This window comes from Trypanosoma conorhini, assembly GCF_003719485.1.
Source record: "Trypanosoma conorhini strain 025E chromosome Unknown Tco_14.4_contig_00592, whole genome shotgun sequence".
NCBI classification, from domain to species: Eukaryota; Euglenozoa; class Kinetoplastea; order Trypanosomatida; family Trypanosomatidae; genus Trypanosoma; species Trypanosoma conorhini.
This window is the reverse complement of record NW_021704682.1, coordinates 1-11,526: the sequence shown is the minus strand read 5'-3', so window position 1 is coordinate 11,526 and position 11,526 is coordinate 1. Positions and strand designations below refer to the sequence as shown.

Sequence of the window (11,526 nt, the reverse complement as noted above, 5' to 3'; positions counted from 1 at the left end):
CGCAACCGCCGAGGCGATGGAGAACTCAGAGCAGGACTCAACTGGCTGACGTCGATGCCGCTTTATTAGTGGTCGACCGCGGGCGCTGCGTCGCAGTAGCGAGCGCGACGAAGGGGCCCTTCCTGTACGGCACAGGCGGCTCTTCATAGGCCCGGGCGGCTTCCACGCGGACCGCGCCCGCGGCTGCCTTACTCTGCCGCTTCTCGGAGAGGCCTTCCGCGCGCCGCCTCTTGTCCACGCCACGCGCCGCCCCTAAGCTTCACCTGACGTTTGACGAAGCCCCGCGGCCTTCCACCGCCGCCCCGCAAGCACGGGCTGGGGGCCTCCTCCCCGCCGCCGCCCGGCAGTCCCACGGCACGGGTGGCACAGCCGACCGCACGGCAACTCGCTCCCCGGCAAGGCGCGACTGGTCAACGCCGGGTGCTGGTTGATGCCGCGACATCCTGTGCTAGAAACCGCGAACTTGTGGGAGGAACACTACTGGTTTTTTACTTTCTCCGACAAAGTGGGATACGTGGCCCTCGAATTAATATGGTGAGTTCCACAACAACTTTGGTGAGGTGGAAGGATTCACTATTTATACAGATATATAAGTATCTAAATGTGCAGCTGCGCTTTGTAAGAGTTTTATTTACTCTTTTTCCTCTCGCAATCGCCCTGCCATCTTCCCCGTCCTCGTCCTGTACTTTTATAACAGCGGTAACAACTACCGCAGCCACCGCGCCGACACACAAAAACAGGGGAAAAGGGTAAGACACAGGGCGTGCGACCACGCCGCGCAGGGGGAAGGGACAGCGGCAGGCAAAAAAAAAAATGCGCACGCAATGGTTAGTTCCACCGCCCCACAAAAAACAACCGGTGGTAAGAAGAGGAGTTAAAAAGTTAAAACAACCATTGCTTTGCGGTATTGGTCCAGTCGGAGAACCTCTCGCTTCCGCCGTTCTTCGTGTGTGTGACCGTCTTTTTTTTTTAAATTATTTCCTTTTTGCTTTTCATATGCGTCGCCGCGTGCCCCAACACCGCCACCAACCTCAGCGGCGGAAGGAGAAAAATGGAGGGGACGGATTCAGCTAGATCTTCCTCCTTTCTTCCTGTGTTTCCCCCTGTTTGTGTCCTCGTCATTTGTTCTCACCCCTCCCTTAGCTTCTCCCACGCGCCGGCCAACGCCTCATCAATGACATCCTTCATGCGAAGATCCATTTCCGACGCGGTTTCCGCAAAAAGGCGACGCTCAAAGAGGACAATGTGATCGGCCGTGCCTGCACCCTTTAATTTGGCCAGCGCCAACAGCTCGCGAGCCACAAGTAGCGGGCGTCGTGCCACGGTGTAAAACTCCAGAGCCAACAAGTGAGCCTCCGCCGAGGCCAAATTGTGGTTGAGGTAGGGAAGAAGATACCGTTCAGCTTTTTGAAGTGAGTTAGAAAGATCCACGTCAGCTAAATAGTACTCTTTGCGCAGCTGCATCAAGCGTTTATTTTCCTCAACATCGGGGCAGGGCTCAAGTTCGGGGCGGGGAACGTGTTTTGCGCGCACGGCCTCCTCGCCTTCTTCGTACACCTTCAAATACGTGCGAACGATACGTGGGCAAAGTTTTAGAAAAAATTTATTTCCATTCAGATCATCATCGCGGGCCAATACATCGAACCAAGCCCGCATCGTGCAGCGTCGAAAAACATAATTATGAAAGTCTAACAATTCCGCGTGATTACGTGTGTGGTGTTCCTCATACATGAGGTAGTTTGCCAGCGCGGAAATGTAATCCCCCTTTCGATAGAAGGCATCACCCACCTCACGCTCGTACCAAGCACACTGAGACTCCAGTGCCGTAAGGTAGGTGTCCCCAGGTGCTGCACTGGCCTTGTAAAACATTTGCATTCGCTCTTCAGCTTCCGCAATATGATTGGCACGGAAAAAATACTTGGCGGCCTTACCATTAAGATACTTGTCTTGTAAGTCCAATTGGCGTGCCTTGTCCGCATGCATGGCTGCCTCATCGAACTCTTGGTTCCTTTCATGTATTTTGGCCTTCATTAAATACAGTAGTTCCACGGTTGGTGTGTGATCAATGGCAAGGTTAATGTAATGAAATGCCTGATCAAACTGACGCAGACGACAATAGTGTGACGACAAATACATCCAAATCCATAAGATATACGACGGATTTGACTTTCCACCAAAGCTCGAGAAGTCATTCCTCTTAACTTCATCTTCCCACTGCAAAAACGCCGCGCCGATTTCCTTGGCGCGTTCAGGATCCTTATAAAGCGACTTCAGCACACTGAACAGTGATGGAATCATTTTGGCAATAAATACCGAGGCGTATTCACAAAGACGTTTCCTAAACTCCGTCATGGGGACAAAATCTAACAGGTGTCGCCGGGCGTAGTCACATTTTGGGTAGACGTCAAGGACTTGCTGAAGAATTTCCAGGTATTTGCCCTCGTCACGCTTCGGACATCGATGCGCGTCAAGTGGAATCTTACGGAGATGGGCAATGGCCGCAATACAGTCCGCTTCCGACACCCCACGACCAATCAATTCCATGTAACGCTTTTCGGCATCTGCTTTTTGACCAAGCAGGGCATGCGCCTTAGCGCGTAGGCGTAGCTTCTCCTCCTCATCCACAATCTCGGCACCATGCTTCTTGAGGAGTTCCAGAGCTCGTGCCGGCGCGTTATGGGAAAGTTCCAGTTCTACAAGGTAGAGAAACACCTCGCTCCTTTCTACCGCCGTGTCTCCAGCGTCCATGATGGTCGTCATGACGTCAATCACTGCAGCTGCTAGTTCTGTTTGTCGCAACATGCGATGTCCACAGGAAAGAGCAATCCAGTTGGCACGAACACCCGCTTTTAATGTCACCATTTTTTGGCGCGTCTCCACAAATTGTTCCCAATCTCGCACCTGAACACAGACGGACGATAAATCGCGCAAAACATTTGCGTTGGAAGGGTCTGTTTGATGCGCCTGTTTAAACGCCTTGACAGCCTCAGGGTAATTCTTCTCGGCCCTGTGACAAAGTCCCAGCGAGTGCCATGCCATGGTAGAATGAACGTTAAGCTCAATAGCTTCCTTAATGGCCGCATGTCCTTCTGCCCTGCGGTCGAGATAATGTAGCGTGAGGCCTTTCATAGCAATGGTATCGGCATGAGAGGGGATGACGGCCAATATGGCCTCCGCGGAGCGCAGCGCCTTTGCGTACTCACGGGCATCTAACTCACGACCAAGTTTCTCGAACTGTTTTTGCTGTGCCGGAGGAAGTACCGTCGCCATGATGAGGATGTCTCCGCGCTCGGAGGATTTGACTTGCTGCCTATCCAAGTCAACGGGCACACACCCAACGCCAAAAAAAAAGAAAGGAAAGAATTAAGTGCTGTTTAGGGATAGGATAACTCAACAAGTACGCCTATATGCCCTAGTGTGGTGCCCACTTCACCGTAGTCTTCTTCCTTTACAAGAATATAATGTAAGGGCGAGAAGCAAACCGGGTATGAGGGAGAGAGGCCAGAAAAAAAACGAAAAAAAAAGAAATGTCCACTACCAGCACCACTCATATCAATTACACGGTTGACCATGCAGCAAATAACAGCAGTAGCGGGGCAGTCCAAAATGCAACGATGCAAACTCCATCAAGCTAACTGTTTCACGAAGACGACAGCGACAGCCGAGACGAAATCAAAGGCATACCTTTGCCTCTCCCACCAGCTTTCTTTGCGTCTCACTCCTTCTCTCCTTAAGCACCCCCCTCTCTTCCCTTTCTTTTAAACTTACTTTTCATGTGAGGAATGGGACACGATTTCGCCCCCGCGCCTCAGACGCGTACAGTGCGGTCAGCCAAGACGAATCCCCTATCCATATCCACCGCCTTGACACGGTACTCAGTCGCGCCGACTGGGAGTCCAGGCACCGACACCGACATGACTCCAGCATCGAACGTCAGCGTTGTCGACGCGGACGGCGCAGGTAACACATTGGGGTCCTCCGCTTCCAATGCTGCTGGCGCCTCCGACGATGGCAATGGCGCCTGCGTAGCAGTAATTTGCAGAATAGTCTTCTCCATCACCTCTTCCTTGATGCCATCGACACGAATGGAAACATCGTCACCTGTCAGTCGCTCAACCACCACACTCGTCGCCGCCTGTTCCTTGGATTCCGCCAAACTCACTAGATAGTTCGTGTGGCACGCAAAGAGGATAGCGGCCGCCAAGAGTCTTGGAAAAAACTGGATGGTCAAAAAGATAAGCAGAAAATCCCATAAATGGCGCGCGCAGAGACGTTCTTTGTTGTGCTTCGAGACAATGTAAATGAACACGAGAGTCATTCCCATGAAGAGGCCTACACCATCACCCAAAAAGCGCATCTGTGCCTTGCGTCTCGCCTGATCGGAGAATTCAAAGCCCGCCTCAGCCATTTTGCTCCTGCCCGGGGCCTCCTTGGCGTTGGAGGCGACATGCTCGTACGCCTCCCTGATGCTTTGAAATGCAGCCTTGGCGTCTGGTGGCGCGCTCGGATTGTCGGGGTGGTAGTGTTTCGCAAGGACGCGATAATGCTCCTTGATCCTCTGAAGATCGTGCACCTCCTCGCAAAACCCAAGGCGGTGGTAATAATTGCTGTCATCCCAGTGGGCGGCATTAATTATCAGCTGCTCCAACGGTGTTGTCGAACAACTTCGGTGAGGGCAGAAAAGAGCACGTAAAACGCCACTTCCATGATGCCTCATGGAATTCATTGGGGTGGCTTGAAATGGACGCCTGACGAGACTTCTTGCAGCTCTTCGCATGGCTGCAACTGGCCAGGATACAGTTCTTTTGCGTGGTTTGAGTTGCCCGGAAAGGGCAAAAAACAAAAATAAAACGGTGTGAAAGAAAGAAACACGATAATAAACAAAACACTTCTCTTCTACATGGCTCACAGGCACAGAGGAATACATGCATTGCAGACCCTTACTCTTACTTTCACTTTCACTCACTTCCACGCACAGCACACGTAAGCAGTGGAAGTTTTATATATATATATATGTTTACGGCAATGACTGGGCTATAAAGAGAGGGGGTAATCGGTAAAGTAAGAACAACATCTATTCACAATCCGTGTCTTCTTCGAATGTCAGACAAAATGGCGGCAGCGTCTTCGTAACTTGTACCATGAATTGCTAGAGGAAACTCGACAGCTGGGGCAACCTCCTCCTGCTTACTTTCTGCATCTGGCAAAGGATCGCTTGCGATGACAACAATCTCTCTACTGCGGCCTGGGAGTGGAATGGGTGGCACGACAGGCACCGTCGACCGTACTTCTGAAGCTACTCCTTCTTGATTTACCACACGCAGCGTTGTCGATGATACGGGCCCACCTGTAGCATCGGTGCAGTCAAACTGCACAGGTGTATTAGATGCGTCTCCTCCATTTGACGTCTTTTTATGGGAAGAGGCTTGTGGGCTTTCCATCCGAGCAGCCAAACTACTGCGAGGTGCCACAGCCTGAGGTCGTAGACGATCCTCAAGTCGTTGAATTGTCACTTGCTGTTCCCCAATCATACGACTACTCTGCTCCTCCACCTCTAGGCGCTTGCGCCGCTCATCACGCAGCTGAGCCACCAAGGAACGCACAAACCCACGTGAACGCGGAGTCATTGCCCTGAGTGAACCGTTGCAACATGCCTCATAGGAGCTCTGCCGCCCCTCAAATTTTGCGTAGGTCCGCCGCACCTCCTCATCGATTCCCCCATCGTTTTCCAAGTGGTTCATGAGTTGAAGATCATGATTGAGACTTTGCTGTCGAAAAGAAATAAGTGCATCCTTTTCCTTCTGCAGTCTAATGTTCATTCCTCGCAGTTCATCAATCATGCGGTCTTGCTCCCGCACCAAGGCGGCATAGGCGTCCAGACGCTGTTGCATGTGGGCCAGGCGTTGCTTTTCCCCCACTGCACAGCGTGAGAGGCGGACGACGACGTCCTGCAGCTGACTCATGAGTTCCACCTGCGGCTCATTTGTTGGTGGTACGTTGGCCACCAACGCGGCGGCGGGAGTTGCGACCGCCGTAGAGTACGAGAGTCGAACAGGTGTCCCTTGCGACGGCGTATTCACCGCTGCGGCCCTTCGGCGCCCCGCTCCGCCCCCATTTGTACGAATGGAGCTGTCCCACGGCCTGGGATCGGTGGAGCGGACGCGTCGCCGCACTTCAGCCGCCGCCGCCGCCGCCGATTTTGGGCGCCGCTGCGATGACGGCCGCATGACGAGCAACGCTGGCGCCTCCGCTTCGCTCCGCTCCGGCGGAAAACGAACTTATCCCTCACTCCTTTTTGTACTTTTTGTTGTCTCACGCGTGCCGGCCGCCCTGTAGCGCGCACCTCTTGCCCGGCCTTCTCCACTGGCTTTCTTTTTGCGTTTCCCTGTGGAGCTGCTGGAAGAAGAAAGGCCGAAGGCAAAAAGGAAAAAAAAACAAAAGAATATTGCACCACACACCCACACACACACACGCGGTTAAGGGGGGGGGAAGGAGATTCATTTCCCCACACCACGAGAAAGGAAGGAGCACCATCGAATTAACCCAAACAACAACATATGACCAAGTTGCACCACTCTACACACGTTCGTTTGCTGGAATTTTAATACTGAACTATGTCAGACTGAAGACGACGAAACTCCTCTTCAGAGCGCATAAGTATCTCTCGTTGGCGACGAACCTCATCCTCCTTTTGACATAGCATGCGGATTTTTTGCTCCTGCAAACGTGCCCGATTATCTTCTTCCTCAATGCTGAGCTCGCGCTCGAGCCGCGCCGATTCCTCGCGAGCACGATTCAATTCTTCCTGCAACGCAGACTCTCGTCGCCGTTGCTCTTCCAATCGCATTTTTGTGGGCGAAATACCTATGCTGCTATTTGTAGACGCGCCTGAGGTGTTATGTCTACACGATGCGTTTCTTAAAAGAGTCGCACTTTTCTGCGGTGAATCCAACATCGAGTGCAGCGCAGACGCGGCACAACTTTGCGATGGGGGACGAGGCGGAGGAAGATCCTTCTGCACATCCGTGTGCCATGCGCTCTGCGGCTGAAATACGTACAACTGGTCGTACTCGTGCATCTGGGTCTGCGAAACCAGATCCACCCACTTCAAGAGCGCATCGTCGTAAATCTGAACGCGAACAATGGCGAAATCAACCACCGGGTACCCTGATGGACGCCGCATGTTGGCCTCCGCCTCAAACACCTCCAACGCCTTTCGTTGCAGCTCCGCGATTGTCGGCGCGGAAGGGAAGCCAAGCTCCAAGTTGCACTTCTCCCCAAAGAGGTCCGCGCAGACGAGAAGAGTGTACATCCCAGTCGTTCTTCTTCTTCTCGCTCCTCCTCCCCCAAAAACCACGCCTTTTCTCTACGACTTGTAACTTTCTGGAAATCCCCACTCCTGCAAGGAGCAGCAGGAACAATCGACACGAAAAGCTGAAAATCAAGAGGCACCCAACACAGCCGCATCCATAACCAGCAGCCGCAAATGAGAAAACAGAGTCCGCGTGGGGGGAGGGCCAACGCAAAAGGGGGCAGCAGAAATAAAAAAAAACGCGTAATTAACCTTTTTCTGTCCATACTTCCCCTGAACCAGAATGAATTTTAATGTATATATATATTTCGGCAGATGTGGTTGTTCGTGTTTCTGTCGTGGCCTTTGCTCTTCGATGAAATAGTTAGTGTTTCCTTCTTTTTGGTACGCCGATGGTCCTAGAGAGGAATTAGCCGGTTTTGATTCTGTCGGAACAGCTTTGCAAGAACAATAATGAGGGTGTGGAGCGCCAAAACATCCTCCCTCCTCACATCACCCATTGCGTTGTACGCTCTGCGAGGGGCGTTGTCACCGCTGCGTGGGGCAAAGGCGTGAACAATGGCCCCGCGGTTTCCGCCCTGAATCCCATGCGCCTCACCCAACGTCCGGATTTGCTGACAGCAGACCCGAAAAAGCTCGTGGACTAGTCGATCTAAGTCCGGCTCCAGTGGCGTGTCCACAGCAGACAAACAGGCGTACAGCCAGATCCCATAGCCAGTGGAGCGATGGATGAAGTTCCCAGATGCATCCTCCACATCAACGGGCATAAGGACGCGCAAAAACGAGAGGAGGGAAATTGTGTCTTCGCTGGCGCCACTATCATACAGCGGTGGTAGGCTTGTGAACAACGCGGGTCGGTTATGATGTACATTCGTCACCTTTTTATTTTCCTCCATTACGTCACGAGGTTCTAAGACGTCCTCGCCATAATTTCTTTCTTCCTGTTCCTCATCATCGACATCGGGGCTTTCGCCGCGTTCCACAACATTTTCTTCCAACGGATGAGACGCATGTGTCACTGGTTTCATCCCCTGTTTATACCACTTCAGCATCTGGTTCACCAAAGCAGTAAACAGGGCCGTTGTGCACGCGCTATCTAGCCACACCAAGAGTGAGAGCGGCGGTGCATGACCGCATTCCGGACCATGCTCGCGCAGGTACGTCTCCCAGAGCCGCGGTGTAGATGAGTCGGGAACACCTCTCGATAAAGCTTTGGAAGCGGACAACCACCTCACAGCACTGACAACACGTTTCTTCGTGCGAAATGCGTCACGCGAAGTAAGTTGCGACAACGCGTCCCGCAATTCCAGCCAATTCCAGTCCGTCGTGTCATCGACGGCGTCACTGTCGCCGTTCAGCGAGGCATAGTTCACCACATCTTCTACCCCACTACGCAACGCTAGGAGACGCTCGCGCGCGGCGTTCATACGCGCCACGGACAACTCCGTGTAGTCCACTGTTGGCGCCTGAGCTGCGTCGAGAGTAGCGTTGCCTAGTGTACGCCCGGGAAACCACTTCTCCATCAAAGTGATCTTTGCACCGTTGCGAGGCTTCTCGGCAGGAGGACGGGAATGCAAGGAAGAACAAATGGAAGCCGCCGCCGCAGGGGTCACAGCGGCAAGACGAGGGGAAGCGACATTGTCGCTGTCGCCGTCACTATCACTGTCATGGCCGCGCTTTAGCTTCTTCATGGGCAAACGCATGGGCAGCTCTGAAGCGCACTCGGCGACCTTTTCCTCCACTACGCCCGCTCTCTTCTGCGAGAGAGAGGAGTGCCCGCGGGCAAAGTGCTTCCATTTCAGTTTGGAGGCAAGCCGCAGGTAAGCCTCCGCACCACTGTCCGTGGTTTTCTCACCCATGACCTACGAAAGAATGGGCTACGGTGTACGGTTTCCCTAACAGAAAGATGAGATGAGGAGAGGACAAGGCTTGGTATCCGTCTTCGTGCTCTCTTTGTGAAAGTATGCAGCTGTGCACCCCGTCACTAATAGAAAGAGAATCCACGACGATTCCTCATTTATACATACATCGCGTAAGCCCCGAAGAAAAATGGCGGAGGTGCTGGAAGCACCTTTCACCCCCGCCTCTCGGGCGGGGGCTTGTCTTCTGGCAAGTTGGGCGCGCAACGCCTGCGCCGTGCGATAACCCCCGACAGTGACACATCTGCTGGGGACGGCATTGGCGCACATTTGCCAAGAAAGCACAGGACCGCGCCATTTCCCAGTCACAAGCTCGCCAAAAATAAATAAATAAATAGCAACAACAAAAACCTCCTTTGCTGTTTGCAACATTCCTCCACCCGCCATAAGAGCAGAATCTCAAAGGGAGCACAAGACTGTGGTGGGCCGACGCACACGGAAAAAGATCAGCGCGGGCATCGTCCAAGAAAAAGTGGTGGAAAAACAGAGGAGAGTGATATCAACAGAAAAACAGCAACAACGAGAAAGGCAACTGAACTTTCAGCACTACCCCCTCTAACCTCGTCTAAACTACATTGCACACCCAAGGGCAGAGAAAACAAGGAAACCGAAACAGCCAACCCGCAACCCTCGGCGTGTTACCCAAGGGAAGAAGAACACCAACACCTGTTCAACACCACGTGGAAAAGAAACTAGTTCCCTCCTGTTTTGGATGATAGCCGCGCCCCGCTCGCCTCCGCGTCCTCCCGCGAGATGTAAGTTTTTTTGATTTCTGTCGGTAATATGTACCTCTCATATAACTTTTGTTCTTTTTCCTTCTCTCGCTTCATTCCCTGCAGGTACATGTCTTCCACAAACTTTTTAAGAGGGACCTTGGGAACGGTTTTCATGGGTTTGAATAAAAACCGCTCCTCTGCCTCCTTGCGCGACGCATTGCGCCTTTCGAGAGTGTCGTAATAAATACGCTTCACCATCTCCTCCACCTCATCGCCTGGCAGCTTCTTCGAGACAAAGCCCCACTCCTTCTCCTCCCTTTCCTTCGCATCACGGAGCGCCTGTTCATGGTGCTGGCAAGAATCATAGAACACGCGCTGAGTGACGGCGTCAATCTCCCCCTGCGACCGCTTTACGGATGGACACACCGGAAAGGGGTCATGCACCACAGCTGGGGGCGGCCGATACGTCAGCCGCCGAATCTGATCCTCCAGCTGCTCCGTCGTCAACCGCGGTGCCGGCGGGCCTGAATGCTCCTCCACCATCGCCACTTCGGCACAACAGAGGGAACACGGGGAAGAACTGGAAAACAGAACCAAAGCTGGGCCCATTCCCAGCCGCAAACAAGGCACTAAAAGCCTCATATATATATATATATATATAAATAATAAATATATCAGTGTAACGCAAATTCCACACACGCTACAATAAATAACAAATAAACAAAAAAAACGCAGAGAGAACTACGCAAAGCGCAGCAAGGAACTGCCCCCCCCCCAAAAAAAAAATAAAAAAATAAAAAAAATAAAAATAAAAAAAAATTCAGCTCTTACCAGTCAAAGACTCAAGCAAAATACACCCCCATTACGAACTGCCAGCGACGTAGAGCGACCCCGACTCCTTGTCGTCGTCGGCGCGGTTGTAGCGACCGAGCTGCGCAAGCGAGTTCATCATGGCCCGGTGCATAAAGGCACGGCGACCAGCCGCGATGCCGGAGTCCTTGCCGCCCCACGCCTTGAGGGCGCTCGACTGAAGGGCGCGGGCGTAGGAGAAGCTCAGACTCCACGGGCGAGGCAGACTGCAACGGTTCATGGCGTTCAGGTACTCCGAGGCCTGCACTCGTCGTACCGGCACAAAAATAATAAACAGAAGACAGCACACGCGTGCAGGACAAGCGTCACCGCTGACCCTGCACGGCAACGGAGGCCCCAGCAGCCACACGGAGGTGTGTGGGGACATCGAGGAAGCCCAGCGCCCACGCCCTTGCCGTCACCCGCCAAAGGCCCTCACTCACGGCCTCCCAGCCACCACCTCAATCCAGCAGAAAAGGCCCACACGCCACGGGCCCCGCGAGCGCGTCACGCATACTCAACCGGCAGCCAGCTGCAGCAGCCGTACAACTCCCGGCGCCAGTCCCTCCTCCCACGCCACTCGCACGCCGCCCCTTCGCCAACAGAAAACATACTCCCTCACAGTGTCGGGTTCGTGCGCATGACTCGGCCTTCTTCTGGTCGCCGCATGGGCGGACGGCACGCGCAAGAGGATAAAAAAAAGGGTGGGGAGAAACAAGGAAGTGCCTAG

General features: G+C 53.2%; 8 protein-coding genes across 8 annotated transcripts, besides 4 other annotated features; all 8 read right to left on the bottom strand.

The window, feature by feature from the left end:
* Positions 1-1,128: 1,128 nt before the first annotated feature.
* On the bottom strand, positions 1,129-3,270 carry Tco025E_07549 (putative N-acetyltransferase subunit Nat1; the record flags this gene model as incomplete). Its single annotated transcript, XM_029374414.1, has 1 exon — positions 1,129-3,270. The coding sequence occupies one exon, from the start codon at positions 3,268-3,270 to the stop codon at positions 1,129-1,131; it is 2,142 nt and encodes a 713-aa protein (XP_029225473.1).
* Positions 3,271-3,808: 538 nt separating this feature from the next.
* Tco025E_07548 (heat shock protein) lies at positions 3,809-4,726 on the bottom strand (the record flags this gene model as incomplete). Its single annotated transcript, XM_029374413.1, has 1 exon — positions 3,809-4,726. One exon carries the CDS (start codon positions 4,724-4,726, stop codon positions 3,809-3,811), a length of 918 nt encoding a protein of 305 aa, XP_029225472.1.
* A 216-nt stretch (positions 4,727-4,942) lies between these two features.
* Positions 4,943-4,972: a sequence feature (A-rich).
* A 106-nt stretch (positions 4,973-5,078) lies between these two features.
* Positions 5,079-6,227, bottom strand: Tco025E_07547 (uncharacterized protein; the record flags this gene model as incomplete). The annotated part of the gene is made up of 1 exon (XM_029374412.1): positions 5,079-6,227. The coding sequence occupies one exon, from the start codon at positions 6,225-6,227 to the stop codon at positions 5,079-5,081; it is 1,149 nt and encodes a 382-aa protein (XP_029225471.1).
* A 221-nt stretch (positions 6,228-6,448) lies between these two features.
* Positions 6,449-6,472: a microsatellite.
* Positions 6,473-6,601: 129 nt separating this feature from the next.
* Positions 6,602-7,312, bottom strand: Tco025E_07546 (calmodulin-like protein containing EF hand domain; the record flags this gene model as incomplete). Its single annotated transcript, XM_029374411.1, has 1 exon — positions 6,602-7,312. The coding sequence occupies one exon, from the start codon at positions 7,310-7,312 to the stop codon at positions 6,602-6,604; it is 711 nt and encodes a 236-aa protein (XP_029225470.1).
* A 398-nt stretch (positions 7,313-7,710) lies between these two features.
* Tco025E_07545 (uncharacterized protein) lies at positions 7,711-9,171 on the bottom strand (the record flags this gene model as incomplete). The annotated part of the gene is made up of 1 exon (XM_029374410.1): positions 7,711-9,171. One exon carries the CDS (start codon positions 9,169-9,171, stop codon positions 7,711-7,713), a length of 1,461 nt encoding a protein of 486 aa, XP_029225469.1.
* Positions 9,172-9,207: 36 nt separating this feature from the next.
* On the bottom strand, positions 9,208-9,603 carry Tco025E_07544 (uncharacterized protein; the record flags this gene model as incomplete). The annotated part of the gene is made up of 1 exon (XM_029374409.1): positions 9,208-9,603. The coding sequence occupies one exon, from the start codon at positions 9,601-9,603 to the stop codon at positions 9,208-9,210; it is 396 nt and encodes a 131-aa protein (XP_029225468.1).
* Positions 9,604-9,923: 320 nt separating this feature from the next.
* On the bottom strand, positions 9,924-10,556 carry Tco025E_07543 (uncharacterized protein; the record flags this gene model as incomplete). Its single annotated transcript, XM_029374408.1, has 1 exon — positions 9,924-10,556. One exon carries the CDS (start codon positions 10,554-10,556, stop codon positions 9,924-9,926), a length of 633 nt encoding a protein of 210 aa, XP_029225467.1.
* A 31-nt stretch (positions 10,557-10,587) lies between these two features.
* Positions 10,588-10,622: a microsatellite.
* A 101-nt stretch (positions 10,623-10,723) lies between these two features.
* Positions 10,724-10,766: a microsatellite.
* A 43-nt stretch (positions 10,767-10,809) lies between these two features.
* On the bottom strand, positions 10,810-11,184 carry Tco025E_07542 (putative fructose-bisphosphate aldolase, glycosomal; the record flags this gene model as incomplete). The annotated part of the gene is made up of 1 exon (XM_029374407.1): positions 10,810-11,184. One exon carries the CDS (start codon positions 11,182-11,184, stop codon positions 10,810-10,812), a length of 375 nt encoding a protein of 124 aa, XP_029225466.1.
* Positions 11,185-11,526: the final 342 nt, after the last annotated feature.